Here is a 25864-nt window from a genome sequence, read left to right on the forward strand (position 1 = left end):
TGTCAATCTCTTTAGCATCTTATATACCTCAATTGCATCTCTTCTTCTACACTGCAGAAAATATAGCCTAAACTGCTCAATCTCTTTTCAGAAGACAAATCCCTCATCTCTGGAATCAATCTAGTGAACCTCCTCTGAACTATCTCCAATACAACCATAATCTTTCTCAAGTAAGGGGATCAAAATTGTATGCAATACTTCAGCAGTCTTATTAATGCCTTGCAGAGCTGCCCTTCTTTATTCCTTTAACAATAAATGCCAGCATTGACCTATTAAGCCAGAATGAACTGCATGTTATTACATTTTAGATTCTGTCACAACTCATTGGGATGCAGAAAACCCTGCTATTCCTGAAGGTGTTACATAAGTTCAGTTTTCAAAATAAAATATGCAATATATCCCTGTTTACCTGTTTTCTAGACCTTGGGCAACAGAAAATATGTGTGGTTGCCATATTTAACAAAAATTACTCTTTATTACAAGTCGTCACTATAGCTAAACAGCTGTGAACCATCAGCATATTAGTACTCTAATCCCCTTTTTAAACTCCCTTTTGCTAGCTAACACAGGACGCATAAGGACGTTGATTATGGAAGGAGGGAAAAATTGGAAAAGTAGTTCAGTAGTTCCTGCTCACAAGGGCTGCTGTGATGATTGTTATGATTCTTGTGCTGGTCAGAACATTATTTCTCAGTCAGCTTCTGGATGCTTCGACTGCTTTACAAGAGGTACAAGGTAGCGGGTTCACTTATAAAATGGTTTTGACTTATCAATTAAAAGTCACATCATTCACTAACTGAAGGAAAGATAGATTATTTTCTTCAAGCTTAAATTGGCTGTTTCTGCAGAAAACAAAAAGAGCTCTTGAGCTGTTTGCAGTCTGATAGTTTCTTTGGTTCTCAGGCTGTGAACAAGATGCAATGACATGATTATTGGCAGGCAGAGGGCCTTTGTCACAAATAACTGGTCCCTAGTCCATGGACTTCTTCTAACCAACTAAAACTCCTTATAGACACAACCCTTCAGCTTGAGCTTGTCTACAAAATGCAAGCCAATTCCTGGTTCACAAACAGCTGTATAAATGACACTTGAAATGAGTACTAGGTTGCTCGCTTTCAAACGTGCAGTAATCCTGCAGCCATCCTTAGCATTTGAAAAACAGTTCTTTTCTCATTTTAATGCACAGTTAAAAATAAGATAAAAAGTAAAATGCCATGGTCTTGACAATTTAAACTAATTTACGAGTCTCCCTCTTCAATCCAAGTTACTTGAATGAGAATGACAAATACTGAGAAACGTAGATCTCCAAACATAAATCTGCACAGAAACTGAATTTATTTTTTGCCACCTTTGAGAAACAATGATGAGTTTGCTAAAAAGAAAATAGAACACAGATGTGTGATGCAACAGGACTTGCAATGTTTTTGTACTGCCTTACCAACTAATAAAGACTTGATATCATGACTTAGATTTAATAGTTCATAACAATTGTATCATATTATTTAAATTAATGCAAAATAACTTGAAATTTCATAACACTCCATCTGTTAGAGTTCTCTATTATTATACAAAGTATTTATTTGTATTCATCAAGCTTAACACACAATAAGTCAAATCACAATTTGTTTGGGAATTGGCCTTGTTTTATTCATTTAATTTATTCCTTTTTCAATATTTAATATGCATTTTGTAAACATTTAATTTTCATACCAGGTAGGAAGGTGTTAAATTATCTCAGTGGATAAATTGTGTTACATTCACCTTGGTAACAAGAATTGTGCACTGAAGGCACGTGGCCAAGTTGCCATGGATCCCTGAATCCTGTGCCATTTATCTCTTGGTCTTATGGCCCAAAGGAGAGAGCTAGTAAGCTTCTCTGTATGGAGGACAGTTTACTTTTGGAATATGAAAAGACCAAAAATTAGAAAGCTGTAAGATAGTGTCAAAGCAGTTCATTTTAAAAGGAAAGCAAAAAAATCTAGAGGGAGAAGCATGACCTGATGGAAACAGTTTTGCCTTCCTCTTAGCTGAAGCAATAATCCAAAGTAATAAATAAACAGGGCAATAATGACAACATATTTTGGATACAACACATTTATGAATTGGGTGCCATCAGGCAGTTTTCCCTGTAAGACAGGGTGAGAAAAGCCTCCTGTTTATGAAGCAGAAATTGATATGAATGTTTTTCTTCAGATAACAGTCGAAAGAGAAAGGTTACTTGTTTTAGCTAAGAAAAAAATCAATAGAAATAAAAAAGCTTCCATTTCGCACTCACAATGCTTATCAGCACAATCGATACGTACAGATTAAGGATTGGTGAACTATACATCAAATTTGGCTAAATATTTGATTCACTGCTTGTTATATTTAATACACATTTGTGAACAAGTGTATTTTAGCTGTATTTATTCATGACCTTCCATTGCAAGGTGGTGGTGTAGTGAGAATGTCACTGGGCTTTTATTCCAGGAACAATCAAGCTTCAGTTAGCTCAGTTGGTTGGATGGCTGATTTGCATTGCCGGGTAACACCTACAGTGTAGGTTGAATTCCTGCAACAGTTGAGGTTATCATGAAGGACTCTTCTTGACAACCTCTCCTCTCGTCTGAGGCATGGTGACCCTCAGGTTAAAGCATCACCAGTTGTCTTTCTCTCTCTCTCCAATGAGAGAGCAGACTTGGGAATGTGGGACTTTAATCCAGGAGTATTGGAAAATATCATCAAACCCCATCATTGAGCTGGGGAAATTTCAGATCAATTCATAAAATCTGGAGCTGATAGCTAATCTCAGTATTTGGTGATAATGAAACAAGTGATTATTGTTAAAATAAAATGCCTGTTTCACTAATGCCCCTCAAAGGAAAGGAAATTTACCATCCTTACCTAGTCTGGTTGCTAAACATGTGACTCGAGACTTTCAGTAGCTCCTTGCTGTTCTCTAAAATAGTCTGGAAACCCATTTAGATCAAGGGCAATTGGTGATATGCCTAATCTGCAGCATCCGTGTCCCAAGGGAGAATAAACTTAATAAAAGACCAGCTGAATGCAAAGACTGAGCTGAGCAATTAGAGAAGGGCAATACACCGCTCACATTTATTGAAGAATAAAGCCTTGAAATCACTGTCAACATTGAGGTTTACCTCTTTTTAAGTCCAACAGTAAGAAAAGAATTCTGTCGGTAAATGATTCAATTCTGTTAATATTGACTGGTTAGTGATGAAATTGATGGGAACACATCTCAGCCTTTGCAACTCACAATCCTTTCTGTCAGTATCTGAGCCAGTATCGGTTACCATTACCAAAGCAAGTCTCTAAGAAACAACTTATTCTCTCAAAAGTTTGTTCTGTGTATAGATGATGGTAGACATTGCATTCTCTCATGCCCTGGCACTGAATTGACTATGAAATATGAAAATCGGTAGGAAAAAATGAGAGTGCTAGTGATGTAGCTCTCTCATCATTGGAAGAAGTCTTTTAGGTTGGAAAACTGTAATTGTCATTAAATTATTTCAGTGAGTCGTAGGGAATGCTGAATGACTAGAGAAATTGAAGTTTTAGTTCAGAAGAAGAAGAAAGTATGTGCTAGGTGTAGGCAGCAGGGATTGACTGAATTTCCAGAAGTTTATAAAGGCAGTAGGGGTGTATATAAGAGAGAAATCAAGAAGGCAAAAAAAGGGAAATGAGATAGCTTTGGCAAACAGGGTTAAGAAGAATCCAAAGGGATTCTACAAATATATTTAGCACAAAAGAGTAAGTACGGAGATAATATGGCCCCATTAAGATCAGCAAGACTGCCCATGTTTAAAACCACAGAAGATGAGGGAGTATTTTGCATCAGTGTTTACTGTGGAGAAGGATAAGACCTTAATAATGGTTTTATTTCAAATACTGACTTGGGATGTCAATGTTCAACTGAGAGGGCAGGTAGGTTCTTGTTTGAATTTCTGAACAGCAAGAGGGATCCTCTGACAATACAGCACTTGAGTATAGTTATGATAATTCAATTATCCTGGATTATATGTTGGGCATGGTCTCCCCACAGCCCAACATAAATGTTGGATGTGTACCTGCACTGGGTTGACCAACTTGCCCCACTTTAATTCTTTTATTGTGCTTTTCTGTATTAAGAGGTAATTCTGGTCTCCTTCCCATCGCAATTTGGGATGGCAATGTGGCTCAGTGGTTAGCACAGCTGCCTCACAGCACCAGGCTCCCACGTTTGATTAAAGCCTCGGGTGACTGTCTGTGTGCAGTTTGCACATTCTCCCCATGGGTTTCGTCTGGGTGCTCCGGTTTCCTCCCACAATCCAAAGATTTGCAGGTTAGGTGAATTAGCTGTGCTAAATTCTCCATAGTTTTAGGTGCATTAGTCAGGGATAAATGTCAGCGAATGGGTTTGGGTGGGTTGCTCTTCAGAGGGTTGGTGTGGACTTGCTGGGCCAAATGGCCTGCTTCCACACTGTGGGGAATCTAATCTAAAAAAAAATTTCTGGTCTCCTTTCTATCGGAAGATGTTGTGAAACTTGAAAGGGTGAAGAAAAGATTTACAAGGCTGTTGCCAGGGTTGGAGAATTTGAGCTAAAGGGAGAGGCTGAACAGGCTGTGGCTGTTTTCCCTGGAGCGTCAGAGGCTGAGGAGTGACCTTATAGAGGTTTACAAAATTATGAGAGGCATGGATAGGATAAGTAGACAAAATCTTTTCCCAAGGGTTGGGGAGTCCAGAACGAGAGGGCATAGATTTAGAGTGAGTGGGGAAAGATAAATAAGAGACCTAAGGGGCAACCTTTTCACACAGAGGGTGGTACGTGTATGGAATGAGCTGCCAGAGGAAGTGGTGGAGGCTGGTACAATTGCAACATTTAAGAGGCATTTGGATGGGTATATGAATAGGAAGGATTTGGAGGGATATGGGCTGGGTGCTGGCAGGTGGGACTAGATTGAGTTGGGATATCTGGTCAGCATTGGACCAAAGGGTCCGTTTCCATACTGTACATCTCTATGACTCTATGACCTCTGTTCCTGAGGTGCATCCTTCAGGGGCAAACTTGTTGCCCTTAAGTAATAGCAAATGCCTAATTAGGGCCCTCAATTGGTCAATAGATGGGTGATCAATCCAACACCTCTCCTGCTGCTCATAAAATCACAGGCCTCCTTTTTGCAATCTAAGTCTCTAACTTTAACCCCGCTGTTTCCCATCAATCATATTACGCTGAAGCCTAAATTCAAATTTTGATTTTGTGTGGACACTTAATGCTGCCCAGTTACACTATTCCATCATAACATTCACTTCAAATCTTAGCCTTTAATTTTCCAGCTTGTGAAAATAAGCGAGAATTTTCAATAACTAAACATTGTTGAGGCCAGTCACATTATTGCATCTTCAACTGATTGCATTTCTCACACACTTTGTTTGCCATGAGTTGAATCTCAAACTTCATCTCCAATTATCACCAAGTCAATGATTTCCACCTCTGCAGTATAGTCCTTCCTTGTCCTTATCTCCCCAAAATGATACTTTCATCCATAGCATGATCAGACCAAATTTTTTGACTTCAAACTGAGAAAGACCCAAATTGCTCAACGCTCCACTGTCTCTTTTTTGTGCCATTTCACTTTTGCATTACTCCTGTTTCCATTTAATTGGTTTCCAACTCCTGAATTCAATTAATTTTGAATCCTTGCTCTCAGTTCTAAATCAAGTTATAACTTAAATCCTCCTTAATTTCTGCTACCTTCTTCAGTACCACTGTCCCAAATCGATGTGAATCCCTTTTGGATCTTCAGTGTTCTGTGCATTAACCCTTCTGCTTGACCATCAGTGGCACATAACTCTGGACTCTATTCATGAACCATACAACTTTTCCCACCTTTGTCAAAATGTTCTGCAAAATGTACTTTTTAAAAATTGAGATCATGTTTTTCAGCCACCATCCTGAGTTATTTTTCAGGTTTTGTTTATCACTGCTTCTACCTAGCACGTAGAACATAGAACAATACAGCACAGAACAGGCCCTTCAAGCCCTCGATGTTGTGCCAACCTATGAACTATTCTCAGCTCATCCCCCTACATTATCCCATCATCATCCATGTGCTTATTGTTTAAATCTCCCAATTGTAGCTGAGTTGACTACATTAGCAGGTAGGGCATTCCACGCCCTTACCACTTTCTGTGTAAAGAACATGCCTCTGATGTCTTTCTTAAATCTATCACCCCTCAATTTGTAGTTATGTCCCCTTGTACAAGCTGACGTCATCATCCTCGGAAAAAAACTTTCACTGTCTACCCTACCTATTCCTCTGATCATCTTGTATGTCTCTATCAAATCACCTCTTAGCCTTCTTCTTGCCAATGAGAACAGGTTCAAGTATCTTAGCCTTTTCTCATAAGACCTTCCCTCCTGACCAGGCAACATCCTGGTAAATCTCCTCTGCACTTTTTCCAATGCTTCCACATCCTTCCCGAAATATGGTGACCAGAACTGTACACAATAGTCCAAGTGTGGCCACACCAGCATTTTGTATAGTTGCAGCTTTGGAATGTTTGTTACTTTAAAAATGCTATGCAAGTGTAAGTTGTTGTTGACACAAGGTCACCACAAAGTGCATTATTCAGTCATACCTGTGTCTTTACATTTGAATTCGAAATGAGAGTCACACATTCTTGCGCTTCTTTCACAGTTGCTTTCATCACTGCCATCTTCACAGTCCCAATCCCCATCGCAATGCCATCGTTGTGGAACACAGTTGCCATCTAATAAGCACTGAAATTGTTTTCTGTGACAACCACCAGGTGACCTTGTGGCTGTAAGGAGAATACAAACAATGTACTTACATTTAATGCAATTAGTTGAGAAAAGTAAATATGATAAGGCTATAACAATTATATTAATTGTTGTTTCTTCAAAACTTTTACCTCAATATTTCATATTTTATCAAATTTCTCCAGTACTCTTAGCATTTTTGCTTTCATTCCAAATATAAGATTTAACTGTGCCAATGTTCTGATTAATACTGGAGTACGATATCGAAATGTAATGCTTCAGCAGAGATTCATTAGCGTAGGAGTGGGAATATTAATTCAAACAGAGCATTAGAAACCACAAGTGTTAATTGAAACAGGAGTGCTCACTATTTACAGATAAACATTTCACAGATAGGACTAATTCAAGAAACCAGAGGAATACATTATTGTTAAAGCATATTTTCAAAAAAAGTATTCTGAATTTGACAAAGCATGATAAAACAGACTAAATTATGATTATACAACTCAAGGACCTTAGTAATGGAGAAGTTAATAATTGTTAAGTTGTTTTATTTCGAGTTAAAGGGCACATCTTTTTTCATATATTTTTTGTTAGGAACCAAAAGATTGCTTTGTCAAACTGATACAATGAAACCTGCGGAAGCATGGGCCATGATTAATTTGAGACTCAGGCAGAATTATGATGGATTAACTAGCTCCCCAACATCAATGGCTGAGCAGAACAAGAAACTAATTAAGCAGGACTGAAAATCTTGTAAAAAGAGATGCCTTATTCTATGCGAATGTGCTAACCTTCTAAATTATAACAAATCAATCATGCATGAAAGTGTATGAAGTCCATTCATTTGTATACCACACGTATAGCCATCCCTCTCCATAAATTGAAAATAAAGTATCAATCCTGCAAAGCTCCATCAATGGTTTCACCTATGAGTTTCCTCATAGCCACAACTACGCTCTTTTCTATTGTGGAACTCCCTGAAATATCTAACTGCAAACTTTAAGTGATTGATTTAACTTAGTGACCACATGTCAATTCATCACTTAGCTGGTTAGGAAATCAGTGAAAATGCTGAGCATGAAACATGATTTATTTAATATTTTTAAATATTATTTTAAATCAGCTTCAGTTTTAGTTGAAATGATTGAGCTATACACAAACTATATACATACTATAAAGTTAATTATTTCAGAATCAGCATTTGCAGTAAAAATATTTCATTAACGAGTATTTAAATATATTATCAAGTACTATTTATTAATGTTGCTAATATTCAAAGATGAAAAGTTCAAGAGCTTCAAATCTAATACCAAGTATATGTTCAACTGATTGCCCAAACATTGCGAATCTGCAAACTATCACAGAACTATTGATTTTAACAGACATGAAAATTGAATGCTTTCTCCATGGTTGACCAATTCTCAAAAGCAATTCTTTATACAAATGAAAAATCTACATCAATATTTCGAAGGCAATGCGCAAATATCCCTTCAAGGAAGATAAAACCCATTTTGATTATCAATGAGATACAATAAAGTGCTTTCCATGCTTACTAAAATAAAAATAAAATCAGATATATATTCTGTGCAGTTTAGGAGATAGAATATAGTAATATATGTGTAGTTAACTAACAGCTATGTAAAAGCCTCCTTCTGGGATTTTATTCAAAGACGGGGTGGCCGAGAGCCATATCGCCAGCCCACCAGGGAAAACTTGTTGGATTATAAGCTAGAAATGGGAGATGAGCTCCCTTGCCCATTGCAGATCACTCCTCGAGTTTTGAGTCCAGCTAACATATCACCCCCACACCTTCTCATGTTAACTTTGGCACCCAATCTCCTATCCCCCACACGTTTGGGCTGCTAATGTGGGCCAATCAAGGAGTCCTAGCTGACAGATATAAAAAGGAGTCTCAAGAAATTGTCTTCACTCTAAAGTCTGGGCTGAGCTAGCTGGTCAGAGTCCACATATTGTGCACATGAAAACAAAGGGTAATTTGGTGACAGACTCTGTGGAGTTATTTCATGGGCTTACCAGCCTGATATCCACAAAAATCTGGAAATCTTCACATTGAGGATCAACCCGAATGCACTCTCCTCATGCATTTGCTGTAGTCCTCGCTGTTGCCCTGTGTCCAGTGGAACTGCCAACACAAGAGAATTGCCAGCTACCTAATTGTTGGTGGGGTGAAGTGGGGGAAGCTGTCTCTAATTATTAACAAACCAATGGTCGCTCAATGTCTGTAGGGCAGACTGCTTACATGGTGTTGGGGGGAAGAGAGTGGAGGCAGGAGACCTTGTATTAACATTCAGCCATAGCTCATCATAAATCTGATAGAATCATGATTTGTATCATTAAATGTATTAGCAGGTATTTATAATTTCTTCTCTTCTTAGCAATCTCTCTACATTTTGATTGGTGGACAGCATTCACTTGTATTTGATTATCTTCAAATATAACATAGCATTATAGCAAATGGCATTCAAAACATTGGGTGAAAGGATCATTTGAGTCATGAATCCAACTTTTTATAACACAATAAACAGAATCTGCATGATTCTGAAATTCATCCAAAAGTCAAAAAAGACTTTTAACAATATTCAAATCTGAATAGCCAGAGACAAACTTTCTTCTGTTGTCTACTCTGACATGAAGCTTTCGCATATGCCCCTTTTGTAAAAACATTTAAAGTTAAATAGGCAGTGAATATCTGTATTATCTACTCTTTTGGGCATATTATATATCTCACAATCCTGTCCCTTCCCAGTCTTCGTAATTAATTAGAAGTAGGAGCTAAGTATATCTTTAACTTTGTAAACTCTAATATGGCAACACCTATATTGGTGCCATGAGATCATAGATTTACATATATTTCTGGAGTGAGCTAAGTTTTGTTTAAATCAAAAAGTCACAAACACTTTGATCACTCACAGAGCATCTTGCAAATAGGTTTGCCACTTTGGTTCTAATATCATGATATTAATGAGGCCATGGTTGTCAATATTGCCCATGTTCGTCTTTCGCTAGTATACACATATAAAGTGTTGTCCAATAGTCTTGGGGGGTCGATGGGGGTGATTTAAGTGGGAAGTACATGACCATGCTTGTATAACAATGATTATTTTTGCATTCTTTTGATTCTACCCCAAGATATTACAGCTTTGGAAAATCTACAATGCTAGTTACTTAGCACACAATACCTTGTTCTGTACAATTGGCGTGGGTTTCATCGCTAAAATCACCGCAGTCATTGTCTCCATCACAGATCCAATGCTCCGGAACACACCGACCGTTGTTACATTTGAACTGAGTGTTGGTACAGGAAGGAGAACAACCCACCTCATCACTGCCATCTCCACAGTCATCATCTGTAACACAAGCAACATTATGAGAAACAGTAATACATCAAGTTTTCAATCATAGGCCACAGATGGTTAACAAAAGTGCCCAATGAGTATTACTACTGAAGGTCAAGAGGAACAGCAGTTATAGAATCATAGAATCCTTACAGTGTGGAAGCAGACCATTTGGTCCATTGAGTCCATATCATTCCTCCAAAGAACATCACACTCAGACCCACCCCACCACCCTATCTCTGCACGAGCATTGTCCATGATTAGTCCACCCATTCCGCACATCCCTGGACACGTGGGATTGTCTACCTTAGATACACATCTTTGAATTGTGGGAGGAAACTCAGGAACCCAGAGGAATGTACAAACTGCATACAATCACCCGAGTGTAGAATACTAATCAGGTCCCTCGGGCAGTGAGGCAGCAATGCTCACCCCTGAGCCATTATGCTGCCTGCGTATAGGAGTTATAGGATTATTGCACATTTATTATGAGATCTGAACAAAATCTCTTCTTGTTTCAGGATTCTGACCCATCCAAGGCATATGTTCAACATGTGCCCACAATCCTTCTGTACTTTGTCCAACTGATTTTTTTTTGCAATTCTGGCATGCAGGCTCTTTGATGTTGGAGGGCATTACAGCCTACCTTGATCATATCCTTGCATGATGTTTGAACACGTGCACTAATTAGAAGTAATTCCCTATTGTAGGAGATTATTGAGTTGAATTCTACCATAGCAATGTTGCCATTGGCAATATGAGCTAACTCAGTACAGATGAGGGCCCAAATGTATGATCTTCTGGCCAAATTTCCAAATCATCTTTGATGGTATAAAACATCAAAATAATTGACAACAATATTAAACAGAGCCTTAGGGGATCCAGCATTTTGCAGTAAATATCACTTTATTTGTAAATGTATGCTGCTGACTGTGTGACGTTGCACCATTAATCCACTGAATGTGACAATTAGATTAGCTTGGACTTGAAATCTGTTACTTTTAACTCTCATATTCCTGTTAGACATTCGTGAAATCAAAGGAGAAATCAGAGGCTAAACAGAGTGAGTAGTCTACTAAAACCATGTGCATTTTATTATTTTAATGGACAGACAAGATCATAGGACTTTGTAAAATTTCACGATGAGCTGAACAATGTGTTGCTGGAAAAGCGCAGCAGGTCAGGCAGCATTCAAGGAGCCGGAAGATCGATGTTTCGGGCATAAGCCCTTCTTCAGGAATGAGGAAGGTGTGCCAAGCAAGCGAGGATAAAAGGTAGGGAGGAGGGACTTGGGGGAGGGGCGTTGGGAATGCGATAGGTGGAAGGAGGTTAAAGTGAGGGTAATAGGACGGAGAGGGGGTGGGGGAAGAAGATTGCAGATAAAGAGGGTGGTGCTGAGTCTGAGGGTTGGGACTGAGATAAGTTGGGCGAGGGGAAATGAGGAAGCTGGAGAAATCTGCATTCATTCCTTGTGGTTGGAGGGTTCCTAGGCGGAAGATAAGGCTCTCTTTTTCACGATGTCAGGTTCTGTTTTCAGTTTATGAGAAAAATTAACAAAAAGAAGCTGAATCACTCTTAGAGTCTACACTTGAGGAGGTACATGAATACCAGTGGTAAAATGAGCACTGAATTTGAGATCAACCCAGAGATATGACATGACAGTAATGTGGGGTTAATTGGATAAATTTTTCAAAGAGTTGCCACAGTCACGTTGGCTGAAATGGTCTCCTCCTTCGCTGCGTGATTATCCTTCTGATTTGCATGATAATATGGTGTGATCATGGCATTTAAAATGTCTTGAACCTTTATGAACTTTGTTGGAAATTTCAAGTAAAATTTTTAAAATGTCTTTCATCATGGAATTGCATAGACTCCACAATTCCATTCATTCCAACTACACCCTTTGTAATTTTAAAGATGATTAGCATTTCCTTGCCCTTGGTATTCTACTTTCCTTCCAAGAAATATATCCAACCCACTAAGTCTTTCTGTAGTAATATTCTTTCAGTTCCAGTAACATCCTCCTAAATCTTCAATAATTCCTGAAGTGCTTTAATATTCTTTTTGTTGTATGTAAAACAGAACTTCACACAGTTCTCCAAATGCGGTCTGATTAACGTTTCAAATGAAGCTAACATTAGCTCCCTGGTTTAGAATTCCAGTGATGCAATGAAACTTTATCTATTTCAACATCTAGAAACAGCGACAGGAGAAAGCCAACAGTATCTCTAGCTTGCTCTGTCATTCATCAGGTCAGGGCTGCTTTGTATACAAATTCATTTACTTGATTTTGATTGATATCCCTTGATATATTAATCTTAAAAAAAGACTGATCAATTTTGAACATTGAAAGCATTCTCAAACTTTAGGAAGATAGAATTTGAGATCTCTACTCCCCTTCGTGTGAAAAACTCCTTCCTGGTCTCACTCTCGTAAATGGCAAAGCTTTGAATCTAAGATAGTTTCCCATCACTGTTGTTTCACCTATTAGGGGAAATAGTTTGTCTATATCTACCCTACCAGAACTTTTTTTATCATTTTAAATGTGCCAAATTAAATCAATCCACTATCTTCTGAATTCAATAGAATATAAGATAAATCCATGCAAGGTGTCCTCTATAGTTAAACCTTTCAGTCTCGGTATCTAAATTATATTAAATCAAAATAATTGGAAATTACATTTTTAAATTTACTAATACCACTCCCTAGCCAAGGGATTATGGATAGTTTTTGAGATCTACTTTCCGGATTTTATGCTGTATTGCTCCTACAAGACAAAATGTAAAAACACTACTTGTAAATAAAAAAACTGATAAAAATGAACGCAAGCTTTCAAATTCACTCTGAAACCATTGTAAAGAAAGAATAGAGATATTGTATAAAATATTATTCTCGACAAGCCAGTTCTGTCTTGCATGATTGTATTACCTGAATCACAACGCCATTTAATTGTAATGCACCTTCCGTTATTACAAGTGAACTGAGTTAGTGGAGTGCAGGTTGGAAATGCTGTTAAGAGAAAAAAAATTATGAAGACAACTTGATGTGCCATAAACTGTTATATAATACAAAACAGTTGAAAATGTAATCAGTTGTTATAATTCCCAAAATAATTTAATTGTTTCCTATCCTTTTTTTTTTGGTTTCCTATAAATTCTTTCCCTATCATTAATTTCCAGAATCAGTTTGTTCATTATCACACAAGCTTAGAAGTAGCAGACATCTGAAGTACATAATGACAGCAAAAACTTGCATTTCTAGTTTGTTTAACATAATAAAATGTCAACTTATGCTTAATTGGAGCATTATGAAAAAAAAAGTCTCTCAGCTAATTAGATTTAAGGGTAGATGTCCAAAAACTTTATCAAAGAGGTCAACTGTACATAATGTTATCATGAGAATAGAAGGTTGAGTAACAGACGGGTTTAGAGAGGGAACTCAGAGACACAGCGTTGGCAGCTGAAGACACAGCTACCAAAGGCAAAACAATTAAAATTAGGGACGCTCAAGTGAACAAAATTAGAGAAGTGTAAATATTTAAAGTTGGTTACAAGGCTTGAAGTGATTATAGAGATAGGGAAAAGTGAGGCCATAGCAGGGATTTAAACCCAAACATTTTGAATTTAAAATTCAACTATTAAAATCAAGATTTTGCTTATCTGAGAGTTAATGCAAGAGGCCTGAATTAAAATTCTACTGCTTGAGAAATGTGTAAATCATCCCTGTGGCATTCCCACAGACAGCTGAGAATCACTGGCCCAAGGCTATCCAAAGTGGAGGAGGAACATGCAGGAAGGCGTTGAGCACCTCGACGGTTGCTGTTGGGAAAAACCAGAAGCCAGGTGAAACCATCAAAAGGAGAGTGCTGCCACACCAATGGCGCATCTACCCATTCCCATGACCATCTTAAGTCCCATGTGTAACAGAGACTGCAGTAGCCGCATTGGTCTATACAACTAACTATTGACTCAACCTGAGAGTGGAAGAGAGTGACCCTCATCTGAGAGGGACCACCAATGATGATGATCATTATCCCTGAACATGTTGATTCGAAAATGTCTAGGCCAATGAGTAGGAGTGAGAATGAACATGTCTTAATGCATGTTAGGACTGCAATTCAGATTTAAAGTGGGTAGAATGTGATAAAAATGGACCTTTCTCAGTTGTGTGGAAATATAATTGAGAGTTTTTGCTGTGGAAATCACTAAAAACACCATCATCGCAGATAAAGAAATATTAATGTTAACATTGGGAATATGATTATAAAAACAAGTTTACAGCTTCTAGTACATTTATAATGAGCTTCCATTACAGGTTGTAGGCTAAAATATTCTTACTGCTTTTCAAAACGTGCAATGTAACTTTGTAATTTTTAACCTAATCTTATTGATTAGCTTCAATAAATAATATTAAACCATATCTGTTACAACAAATTTCAGTTTGGCATTCATTGCCTTTGATTCCTTTCTGAACCATTCTTTTTGACAGAGGAAGAAGAACTGACAAAGTGTAATCTAACAACAAGAAATATTACTTCCAACCAATGGACCATACACAAGCAAAATAACCATAGACTACCCACATGTATCACTGTACAAAATGACAACTATGATGTTTCAGTGCACGGCCAATGAAAGAAGAATAACAACATAAATTAGAGCATCTAAGTACAATTATATAAACATCTGTTAGATAACACTTTCCATTATACAAATTGTTCATGTTTGGATTTTTCATTATTATTTTGTAATGTCAATATGTAATCTAAAAATTATAAAATCAATAAATTCATAAGTTGTTCATAACACACAATTTTTGAAAGGAACAATTTTGATGTGACCGACCCTGGCTGAAAACAGTTGAAATGTTGCACTTGTGAAATTTAGGAGATGCCAGATCAACAAAGCTCTCTGAGGCAGGTTCCTGTACCCCTGGACTTGGGCATAAAAAGATTAACAAACATTCAGGAAGAAAGCTGTTTCAGTAGAGAGGGAACAGACACCACGTGCTGACTCGTTTTAAGTATCTCTTGCCAAAATTGAACTGTCAATCTGAAGGATAAACAAAAACAGAGATTGCTGGGAAAACTCAGCAGGTCTGGCAGCTCTGTGGAGAGAAAGTAGGGTTAATGTTTCAGATCCAATGACCATTCTTCAGAATCTGAAGACCCATTTGGAAGTCACAACCTGAAAGTTCTTACAGGAGAATTCTGAATCAATGCCACAGACATCAAGTAAACAAGATAATTGCCCTATCTCCCATTACAGAGTAACTGTTCCATTAAGAAACGTCAGTCCCAACAGCTATCACAGGGAACTGGATGTATATCTGAAAATAGGTGTCTGGACAATCCATGAGTTTTTTCCTTTTCTGACTTCACATGTTACTTAGTCAAGTTTTAAGATCTGATACCTGGTAAGTTTCTTGCATTTGTTTGCATGCATTACAGCTGTCAAGTATGTTTTGTTTTGGCATTACTGGCAGTTGGATATGCTGCACTTTTAACCCTTTTGTTCATAATTGCTTGAGTGAGGTTTAGAAATATAACAAATTCTTTACTTGGAAACTGAAGAAACCTGGCTGGCTTATCTCTTACAGCAAGTTATACATAGTGAAGTATTTATTTATTAGATTGACAACTCAACTTCACTTTTAAACTCAAACTATGATATCACCAGGTCAGGGTGTAGTTGAAAGATGAGTCAGTTCAGCCCCTCTTGATTTGGAGGTAACTATCCAAATTTCTTGTAAGTAACAACACACAAGTAACAAAGCTTTGGGATGTGACTTGACTGGTATGGCATCATATCAATGGTTCAGAACCACTTCTAAAATGTGACTTTTTTAAGGAGGACTGCTACAGAGACAAAATAACTGCAGATGTAAAACCTGTGTTAGAGATTTGTTTTTAAAAATGCTGCAAAACAAATAAGAGAGAAAGAATCAGAACAATGGAGTTTAAATCAGCCTAGAATCAGTGATGACTGCAGATGCTGGAGAAGTCAGAGTCAATAAAGTATGGCACTGGAAAAAGCAAGGCTGCTTCAGCAACATCTGAGAAGCAAGAGAGTCTATGTTTCCAGCTTAACTCTTCAGTCCTGATGGAAGGTTAAGGCCGAAATGTCAACTCTCTTGCTCCTCAGATGTTGCCTGACCTGTTGTGCTATTTTCCAGTGCCACTTAATTGACTTTAAATCAGCATACAAATGCAAGAAACTTAAAAAAAAACTGTTCATTAATAACGTCAAGAATACCACTTAACCCGCTTTTGCAATGGTCTAATGTTCATCTGTTTACTCTTTACAAACAATTCAGAGGCTAATTCTTTCTCTTTAAATTTTAACTTATTGGTCTCACCTCTTGGTCATAATCTCTGTTTCTGTGATTAATAATTATAAATTAATGAACTCATTCTTTGTAAACAAAGAACAAAGAACAGTTCCTCTGGCCCTCCAAACCTGCACCAACACATTTTGCCCTTTCACACTAAAACTGTTTTCACTTACAAGATCCGTAACCTTCTGTTCCCTTCCTATTCATGTATTGGTCCAGGTACTTCTTGAGTGTTGCTATTGTGCTGCTTCCATCACTTCCTCTGGCAGCGTGTTCCACCACTCACCACCCTTTATGTGAAAAACTTGCCTCGCATATCTCTTTTCAACTCCCCCAACTCCCCACACCTTTAACCTGTGCCACCTAGTAATTGACCTCTCCACCCTGACAAAAATCCTCATACTTTCCACTCTATCATGCCATTCATAATCTTACAAACTTCTATCAGGTTGTACTTCAACCTCCTGCATACCAGTGAAAACAAACCCAGTCTATCCAACCTAACTTCATAGCTAAAATCCCCCACAACAGGCAACATCCTGGTAAATATTTTCTATATCCTCTCCAAAGCATCCACATCCATCTGCTGGTGTGGTGACCAGTATGTAATATTTCAAGTTTGGCCTAACGAAAGTTATCATAGAGTCATAGAGATGTACAGCATGGAAACAGACCCTTCAGTCCAACCCGTCCATGCCGACCAGATATCCCAACCCAATCTAGTCCCACCTGCCAGCACCTGGACCATATCCCTCCAAGTCCTTCCTATTCATATACACATCCAATTGCCTCTTAAATGTTGCAATTGTACCAGCCTCCACCACATCCTCTGGCAGCTCATTCCATACACGTACCATCCTCTGCATGTAAACGTTGCCCCTTAGGTCTCTTTTATATCTTTCCCCTCTCACCCTAAACCAATACCCTCTAGTTCTGGACTCCCGACCTCAGGGAAAAGACTTTGTCTATTTATCCTATCCATGCCCCTCATAATTTTGTAAACCTCGAAAAGGTCACCCCTCAGCCTCCGATGCTCCAGGGAAAACAGCCCCAGCCTGTTCAGCCCCTCCCTGTAGCTCAGATCCTCCAACCCTGGCAATATCCTTGTTAATTTTTTCTGAACCCTTTCAAGTTTCACAACATCTTTCTGACAGGAAGGAGACCAGAATTGTGTGCAATATTCCAACAGTGGCCTACCCAATATCCTGTACAGCTGCAACATGACCTCCCAACTCCTGTACTCAATACTCTGACCAATAAAGGAAGGCATACCAAACACCTTCTTCACTCTCCTATCTACCTGCGACTCCACTTTCAAGGAGCTATGAACCTGCACTCCAAGGTCTCTTTGTTCAGCAACACTCCCTAGGACCTTACTATTAAGTGTATAAGTCCTGCTAAGATTTGCTTTCCCAAAATGCAGCACCTCGCATTTGTCTGAACTAAACTCCATCTGCCACTTCTCAGCCCATTGGCCCATCTGGTCCAGATCCTGTTGTAATCTAAGGTAACCCTCTTCGCTGTCCACTACACCTCCAATTTTGGTGTCATCTGCAAATGTACTAACTGTACCTCTTATGCTCGCATCCAAATCATTTATGTAAATGACAAAACGTAGAGGTCCCAGCATCGATCCTTGTGGCACTCCACTGGTCACAGGCCTACAGTCTGAAAAACAACCCTCCAGCACCACCCTGCCTTCTACCTTTGAGCCAGTACTGTATCCAAATGGCTAGTTCTCCCTGCATTCCGTGAGATCTAACTTGCTAATCAGTCTCCCATGGGGAGCCTTGTCGAATGCCTTACTGAAGTCCATATAAATCACATCTACTGCTCTATAAAGCTGCAGCATAACTTACCTATCCTTTTTCTCAATGCCCCTTCCAATGAAGGCAAGAATGCCATAGGCCTCTTTTACTACCTTATCTACTTATGTTGCCACTTTCAGTTATCTGTAGACCTGCACACCTAGATCCCTTTGTGTATCAAAAGTCCTCAGGGTTCTGCCATTCACTGTGTTTAATTTCCACCTATACTTGACTTTGTAAAATGCATCACCTCACATTTGTCCAGATTAAACTCCATCTTTCATTTTTTCTGCCCATGCCTCCAACTGATCTATATCCTGCTGTATCCTCTGACAATCCTTCTCATTATCCATAACTCCACCAATCTTTGTATTCTCTGCAAACGTTTTAATTTGACCAGCCATGTTTTCCTCCAAATCATTTATGTAAACAAGGTACAATAGCAGTCCCAGCACTAATCCCTGTGGAACACCAGTAGTTACAACTCTCCATTCTGTAAAGCATCCTTCCACCCCTGCCCTCTGTCTCCTATGACTAAGCCAGTTTTGTATATGCAAGAAAGCTTTGTTACAGAGGTTCCTTTTAAAACATAAATTAATTTGGGTCTGGGAGACAGGTTTCCACAAGAGATGTGTATGTTTTTTTAAATGTAATTAACCTTGTTGAAAACAATCAAGCCAATAGTTGAATTAAGGAGGAAAGTCAGCTCATCCAGGAATTTAACAGCATTGGGGTATTCTGTCTGGAATGGGACTGAATTGCAAAATCTCTCCTGGAGTGTGGGGAGGATTCCTATATCTAACAAAACTCTAACTCCATTTTAGAAAATTATATTTAATCTTTTATTTGATACAATGTACAAGGAAATTTTGTGCCATGCAAGTAGTCAGTGTTAATCCCTAAATAGAAGTTTCCTAGACTTCATCAAAAGTAGCAGTAGTATGTGAGTTAGATATTCATGTAATCAGCATGTTTATACTTATCCAAAATCTACCAGAAGGAAAGAGTTTAAAAAATTGAAAGATAACATTGCAGTAATAAAGAAACTTTTTGATTTTATTGAGACAGATGGTCAAGTGATTAAACCTAAGGCCTCCAAAAAAACAGGCACGTGGCTCAACATGAAAATCAGGTCACCCTTAACTTTGATGCTTATGATATGCTCTGACAAATTCACACTAGCTTTCCAAACACTCACAGTTTGACAAGCAGTTGCAGCCAATTGTTCTACTTGGATACAAGACAGAAAACTAGTTCACATGTATCAATTAAAAGTTGGCAAGATGGGCCAATTAACAATCATAACTGTCTGTGCTTTGGATGACAGGGAGCGAATGCAACTTACAAAGGTTCCGCGAAAAAATATAATTTATGCAATGCAAATACTTGTCAAAAACTTCCTTGAAATTATCAAATAATACTACATCACATATATAAAGGGCTTCTACTCATATAATAAATTTATTGACTACATCCATTTTTCTGTCGTGGAAGCTTTGGAGGTTAATGGACTGTTAGCCATATGTTATATTAAACAATGAGAGAGCACAAGCTTAGATCGTTTAGTTGTTCTTCATTTTCTTGAATGATTAATTCTGACAGAAACGTGGAATAATATGAGAATATATTAAATCAAAATCAGATTGGCAATCCCAAATTGACGGTCAGCTAAAAAGATTAATGATCCAGAACTAGCTGGAGGGAGTCAAGCCATTAATTAAACTTGCCCTTATCTATTTAATCTTGATGATGTTTTGCATTACAAGTTGATGGAGGTGTGACTGAAAAACTCACAGCAAACGGAAACAGGTCACCCAGCGCTGAGCAAACAGGACGAGCAAATGTGAATTGTCTTAACTCTGAAAACTGGGACTGGATTTTGTACTAAATAGGCATATTTTTGCTACGGGCTAGCCTAAACTCTTGCATACTCCAAAGCTCATCCCATAATGCAAAAGGTAGGAAGGCACTGAATTTTCTGCCCTCCTGCCACATTGAAGCAAATAATTAAGGTTATTCACAAATCATTTGATCTGAATAATGTGCTGCCTGCAACAAAAAATAAGTTATTGTGAGTGAATGAGAAGTGATGGCCTTGTCATATTATTGCTCAACAATAAACCCAATGACCCAGGTAATATTCTGGAGACCTGAGTTCAATTGCACAACTGCAAGTGATGAAATTTGAACTCAATAAATTATCTTAAGAGTCTAATGATGACCGTGAAACCATTGTCAATTGTTTCAGAAAACTCATCTGGTTCACTAGTGCTCTTTAGGGAAGGAAACTGCCATACTTACCTGGACTGGCCTACAAGTGACTCCAAACCCACAGTAATGTGGTTGACACTGGCAATTAGGAATGAATGAAAACAGTTAGGCAGAAGTGGGAAAGATATCTTCAGTGATCTTCTTCATGAATTAAGGCAGGAAGGAAGGGCATAATTCATCCACAGAGCTCCTGAGCTCATGAAGGGGTCGATGCCAAGATTTCACCCTCACAACTTTTCTCTGTGCAATTTGCCTGACAGAACCCAGTCCCCAGTCCCTTCCTCTCTGCCATGGCTCCAGGATCCCTTCCTTTTCTAAGGCCCTGAAACTTATGTTAGTCAGCCAGCAGATTCCCTACAGTGTGGAAACAGGCCCTTTGGCCCAACAAACCCATACTGACCCTCCGAAGAGTAACCCAACCAGACCCATTTCCCTCTGACTAATGCATCTAATACTGTGGGTAATTTAGCATGGCCATTTCACCTGACCTGCACATCTTTGGACTGTGGGAGGAAACTGGAGCACCCGAAGGAAACCCACGCTGACGTAAGGAGAATGTGCAAACTCCACACAAACAGTCACCCGAGGCTGGAATCGAATTTGTGTCCAGGGAGCTGTGAGACAGCAGTGCTAACCACTGAGGCACCATGCCACCCCATAGTCCTCTACAAGTTCTTGCTCTATTCCTTGTACCATCCACTATTGAGTTCTGGAACTGCCAGGAGACAATAGAACAGCTATTCAATCAAATTGCCTGGGATTTCTTCTTGCATGAGGAGCAGAAATCCCAATGTTAGAGAATGCTGCCTGACCGCAGCATCTAACAATTGCGGAGCAGATTTTCAAGGTAAAGGATGGCTTTCAGAGCTGACTTTTCTCTGAGAGGATGAGCAAGCACTTCCCACTCCAACACAACCTCATGTAAAACGTAGCCTTTGAAAGATTGCGAAACAGATGTGCAAGTATTGAGGAGGAGGTTAAATTAGAGTGGTTAAAGTTAATGTCAAGTCAAGTACAGAGCGGAAAATAATGACAGTGAAGAAGATGTGATTGCAAGAATCAAAAAGAGATTGAATGGGAAAGGAATTAAAAAGTTCTAATTTTAATTTGCACATTTTTGAGATAACTTCGCACAAAACTCTACCACTGCAATCACTAATTTTCAATACCAGAGAAATTTATTGTCAGTAATTAACAATTAGTCAATCACTAAAATAATCTTTGACTGCTAACCCAGACTTAATTAAAGATGTAAAGCAGTTCCAAAACAGGCTCCTTGAATCTCTTTAGAACAGCTGTCGCTCATATATACTGCAAAAGTAAATGAATTAATATGTCTCAATGTATTTTAATTGTGAGGTAGGCACCAAAATGCCATTTTTGTAAAATGGAACTGCATCACAGGAGGCAACTTTTAGATTTTTACATTTAATCATAGATATACTCCTGACAGCAATCTAGCATTTGTGAATAGAATTTTAATTGCTGTCTGGTACTTCAACAGCAAATTATGGCGTAATGTGGATAATTTGTTATTTGTTATTTTACTTGGATACCAACGTACACCTCTTTTGATGATACTACAAAATTTTAGGTAAACTATTTTATCAGAAATACATCGAGTTGACAGTACAAGGTAGTTAATGGGAAAACTAATTAAAAATGAAATACTTAGGGATATTGTAGCAGAAATTTGTCACATTTATTTTGGTCGCTTGTTATACATCCAACCCAGTAGTTATTTCCATTGATATTAAGAAATGAAAAGGCTATCTATATTTGGAAATAATCTCTAAACTATCTGTTGAAAATATTTAATTGGTTTGTTACAGCTTCTACTGGAACATGGAGTACAATCTGACTACATCAAAATTAGCTGTCAACTTTCCTCAACTCCATAGCTGACCAATTAGCAAGATTATCTTCCAATACTATCATGTTCAACAATCAGTCTTGAGAAATGGGACCAATTTCACCTCACTTGACTTGAACACACTCCCACCTGACAGGTTCTGAACTGTTCATTGCTCTTTGAGATTATTTTTCATTGGTTCACTGGATGTGAACATCGCTGACTAAACCAGCACTTATTGCCCAATTCCTAATTGCCCAGAAAAAAGGTGGTGGTCACTTGCCTTCTTACACTGCTGCAGTTCTTGTGGTTTAGGTGCACACACATTTAGCGAGGTAGTTCTCAGACAGTGATGCAGTGACAGTGAAGGAGTTAGTGTTTTTTCAAATCAGGGTGCTTGCCTGGATGGGAACTTTCAGATAGTGAAGCTCCCATGTATCTAGTGCCCTTACCCTTCTTGGAGATAGGGGTTGTTGATTTGGAAGGTGCTGTTGAAAGAAACTTGATGAATTGCTGCAGCACATCTCGTAGATGGTATACCTTGCTGTGCATGAGCAGTGAAAAACCTTTGTTGAAGATAATGGCTTGGGTGCCACTCAAATGAACTGCTTTACTCTGGACAGAGTCCAGAGACTTGTCAATTACTGAATGCCTGTGATTATTAAACCATTTGATGGCTCTGTTCCATAATAATGCTCATTTGATGATAATCAAGAAACCTTTTATAAGGGGTATGTGCAGAAAGTAGAAATATGGATTGAGACAGAGGATTAGCCATGATCATACTGAATGGCAGAGAAGGCTCAAGTAGCTGAATGGCCTACTTCTGCAACTAGTTTCTGTGTTTCTACATAGATTTTGAGTTATTGATTTACTAAAAACGTAACTTAAGTGAAGGGCACATTTGGACTGTATCTTACCAGTTCCTCAGGCACAAAATGTTTGCAAAATGTCAAATTTCCTGAAGTTTGTCTATTTTCTCAGGTTGGCACTGTGGCTCTGTGTTTACCACTGCTGCCTCACAGCATTGGGATGTAGGCCCAAAACCAGCCTTAAGTGACTGTCTGAGTGGAGGTTGCACATTCTCCCTGTGTCTGCATGGGTTTCCTCTGGGTGCCCCAGCTTCCTCTCATAATCCGAAGATTTGCAGTGTAGGTGAATTGGTCATGCTAAATTGCCCAGGGACGATTGGGGTTGGGTGGATTTGCCATGGGGAATGTAGGGTTACAGGGATAGGTTGGGTCTGGGTGGGATGCTTTTAGAAGAATCGGAGTGGACTCAATGGGCCAAATGGTCTGCCTCCATGCTGTAGGGATTCTATGTTCTATAATCAAAACAGTTAAAAAGTTATATTTCCTGAAGTTTGTCTATTTTCACAGGTGATATTCAGACAATCTTAGCATCCACCACAATTAGGTGGATTTAGTACTCTGTATTTGGCAGTAAGGTGCCCATGAAAGATTCCTTCTCCAAAACTGATCAAAAAGTGAGCAGGATCCACCTATGGTTTGCTGGTACCTTTGCAATGATCTGAAACTAGTTGAACAGAAGGTAATTGATTAGATTACATTACAGAAATAGGCCATTTGGCCCAACAAGTTCACGCCAACACTCTGAAGCGTAACCCACCCATATCCATTCCCTTACCCTGTATTTACTGCTGACTAATGAACCTAACACTATGGGCAATGTAACATGGCTAGTTGACCTTACCAGCACATCTTTGGATTGTGGGAGGAAATCAGAGCGCCTGGAGGGAACCCACACAGACATGGGGACAATGTGCAAGCTCCACACAGACAGTCACCTGAGGCAGGAATCAAACCCGGGCCCTTGGTGCTATGAGGCAGCAATGCTAGCCACTGAGCCTCCATGCCACCCTGATGTGCCTAATGTGACCTTATGGAAGTCTATTTCAATGATCATGTTGATAATGCAGGAATGAAACCAGAGGTTAAACAAGATCCTCAAATTTCTATTTTCAACAAGTACATTTTTGCACTCATCATACGTTGCAAGCAAAATACATGATTTACTTAAATCAATTTACACATTAAATTAAATGAAACCTTCCTTAAATATTTGACAACAAAACAAGGAAGAAATGACTAAACACCCATGAATGCAAATACAAATATTCCAAACTGAAATCTGATTTATACTGAGGCCTTGATGCAATTATATCGCGATTACAGGATGAAAGTTTGTCTGTGGGTTGAGCAATCCATAATTGATTTAGTTTCCATGTGAATTTCATTGCATTTGAATACTTATGTTAGAGAATGTAATTTACGTTTGTTATGAAGATGTGGGTGCACTGTACCTTTAAGAGAGTAAAAGCTAGCAGTCACAGCACCAAGTGTTCTCAATAAGACACAAGGGAACATGTGCTCCAGCTATTGGGGTAGCTAGTTGCCTGGAAATGACAAAACAGATTTGAATTAGACCAATCAGTTTAAATTATACCCTGAAAAATACTAAATTCCAATCAAGTTTGAATTGAATATATTGACAGTCTTAAAAGCCAATGACATAATCCGATGCTTTGGGTTATAAGACCGGGGAAAATTGAATAGTTCAGAGGAGAATTGCCACCAGACCAACAGCTGCACACTGTTAGTTAGAACTCTTTGAGAGGTACTTGTCCAGAGAAGGAGTCTGCACAAAGAAAAACCTCAACACTGACCTGGAGAGCTAATCTACCAATGAAGATTTGAGGGTATGAAAATCCCAGATTTAAACACTTGCAGGTTAGTGTCCTAGATCATTAAATAAAACATAGGTGAGACAATTTATTTAATTTCAGTAACTTGTGGTTGATTAAATTAAAAGTGAGAGAAATGGCTGTTAAAACAGCAAAAGTGGTTTGAAGATTTGAAGATGATTCTCAAATTTGCCAAGGAAGTTTGGAAGGAAAGAAAAAGGCCATACTTTTAGAATTAGCAAATAAGTTAGATTTGGGTTTAATGAAGGACAAAAGTAAAGCTGAAATATTAAGGGAGTTACTCAAACACTTAGGTGTATCTGAGAAACAAACAAGTGCAATAGAGGTAGAAAAACTTAAATTACAATTGAGGTAAATGGAGTTAGAAGATAAACAAAGAGAGAGGGGACAGAGAGAGAGAGGAAAAAAGAGAAAGAAAGAAGGTTCTTGGCTGAACAAAGAGAAAGAGAAGAAAGGGAGAGATAAAGAGAGAAGAAAGGGAGAAAGAGAGAGAAGAAAGAAAGAGAGAGAAAAAAAACAAAGGGAGAAAGAAAGAGAGTGAAGAGAGAGAAAGAGAAAGATATTGAACTTCAGAAGTTGTGACTTAGTCAGCAAATTCAAGTTAACAGGATGGAAATTAAAAGATAAGGTAGTGATATATCTTAATATGTCAAAATTCTGCCACATTTTGATGAGAAAAATGTTGAAGTCTTCTTTAGTTCATTTGAAAAATTGGCTAGGCAGATGGAGTGGTCTGAGGATTTATGGGTAATGCT

General features: G+C 38.5%; 1 protein-coding gene across 1 annotated transcript in view; it reads right to left on the bottom strand.

The window, feature by feature from the left end:
* The window catches only part of LOC140482363 (low-density lipoprotein receptor-related protein 1-like), a 1932271-nt gene that overhangs the window by 796192 nt on the left and 1110215 nt on the right, over positions 1-25864 (bottom strand). Inside the window, exons 19-21 of the mRNA XM_072579726.1 lie at positions 13049-13129; positions 9965-10132; positions 6620-6802 (exon numbers count right to left, since the gene is read on the bottom strand). Coding sequence (XP_072435827.1) covers positions 6620-6802; positions 9965-10132; positions 13049-13129 — 432 coding nt within the window. The remainder of the gene's footprint in view (positions 1-6619; positions 6803-9964; positions 10133-13048; positions 13130-25864) is intronic.

This window comes from Chiloscyllium punctatum, chromosome 10 (assembly GCF_047496795.1).
Source record: "Chiloscyllium punctatum isolate Juve2018m chromosome 10, sChiPun1.3, whole genome shotgun sequence".
NCBI lineage: Eukaryota > Metazoa > Chordata > Chondrichthyes > Orectolobiformes > Hemiscylliidae > Chiloscyllium > Chiloscyllium punctatum.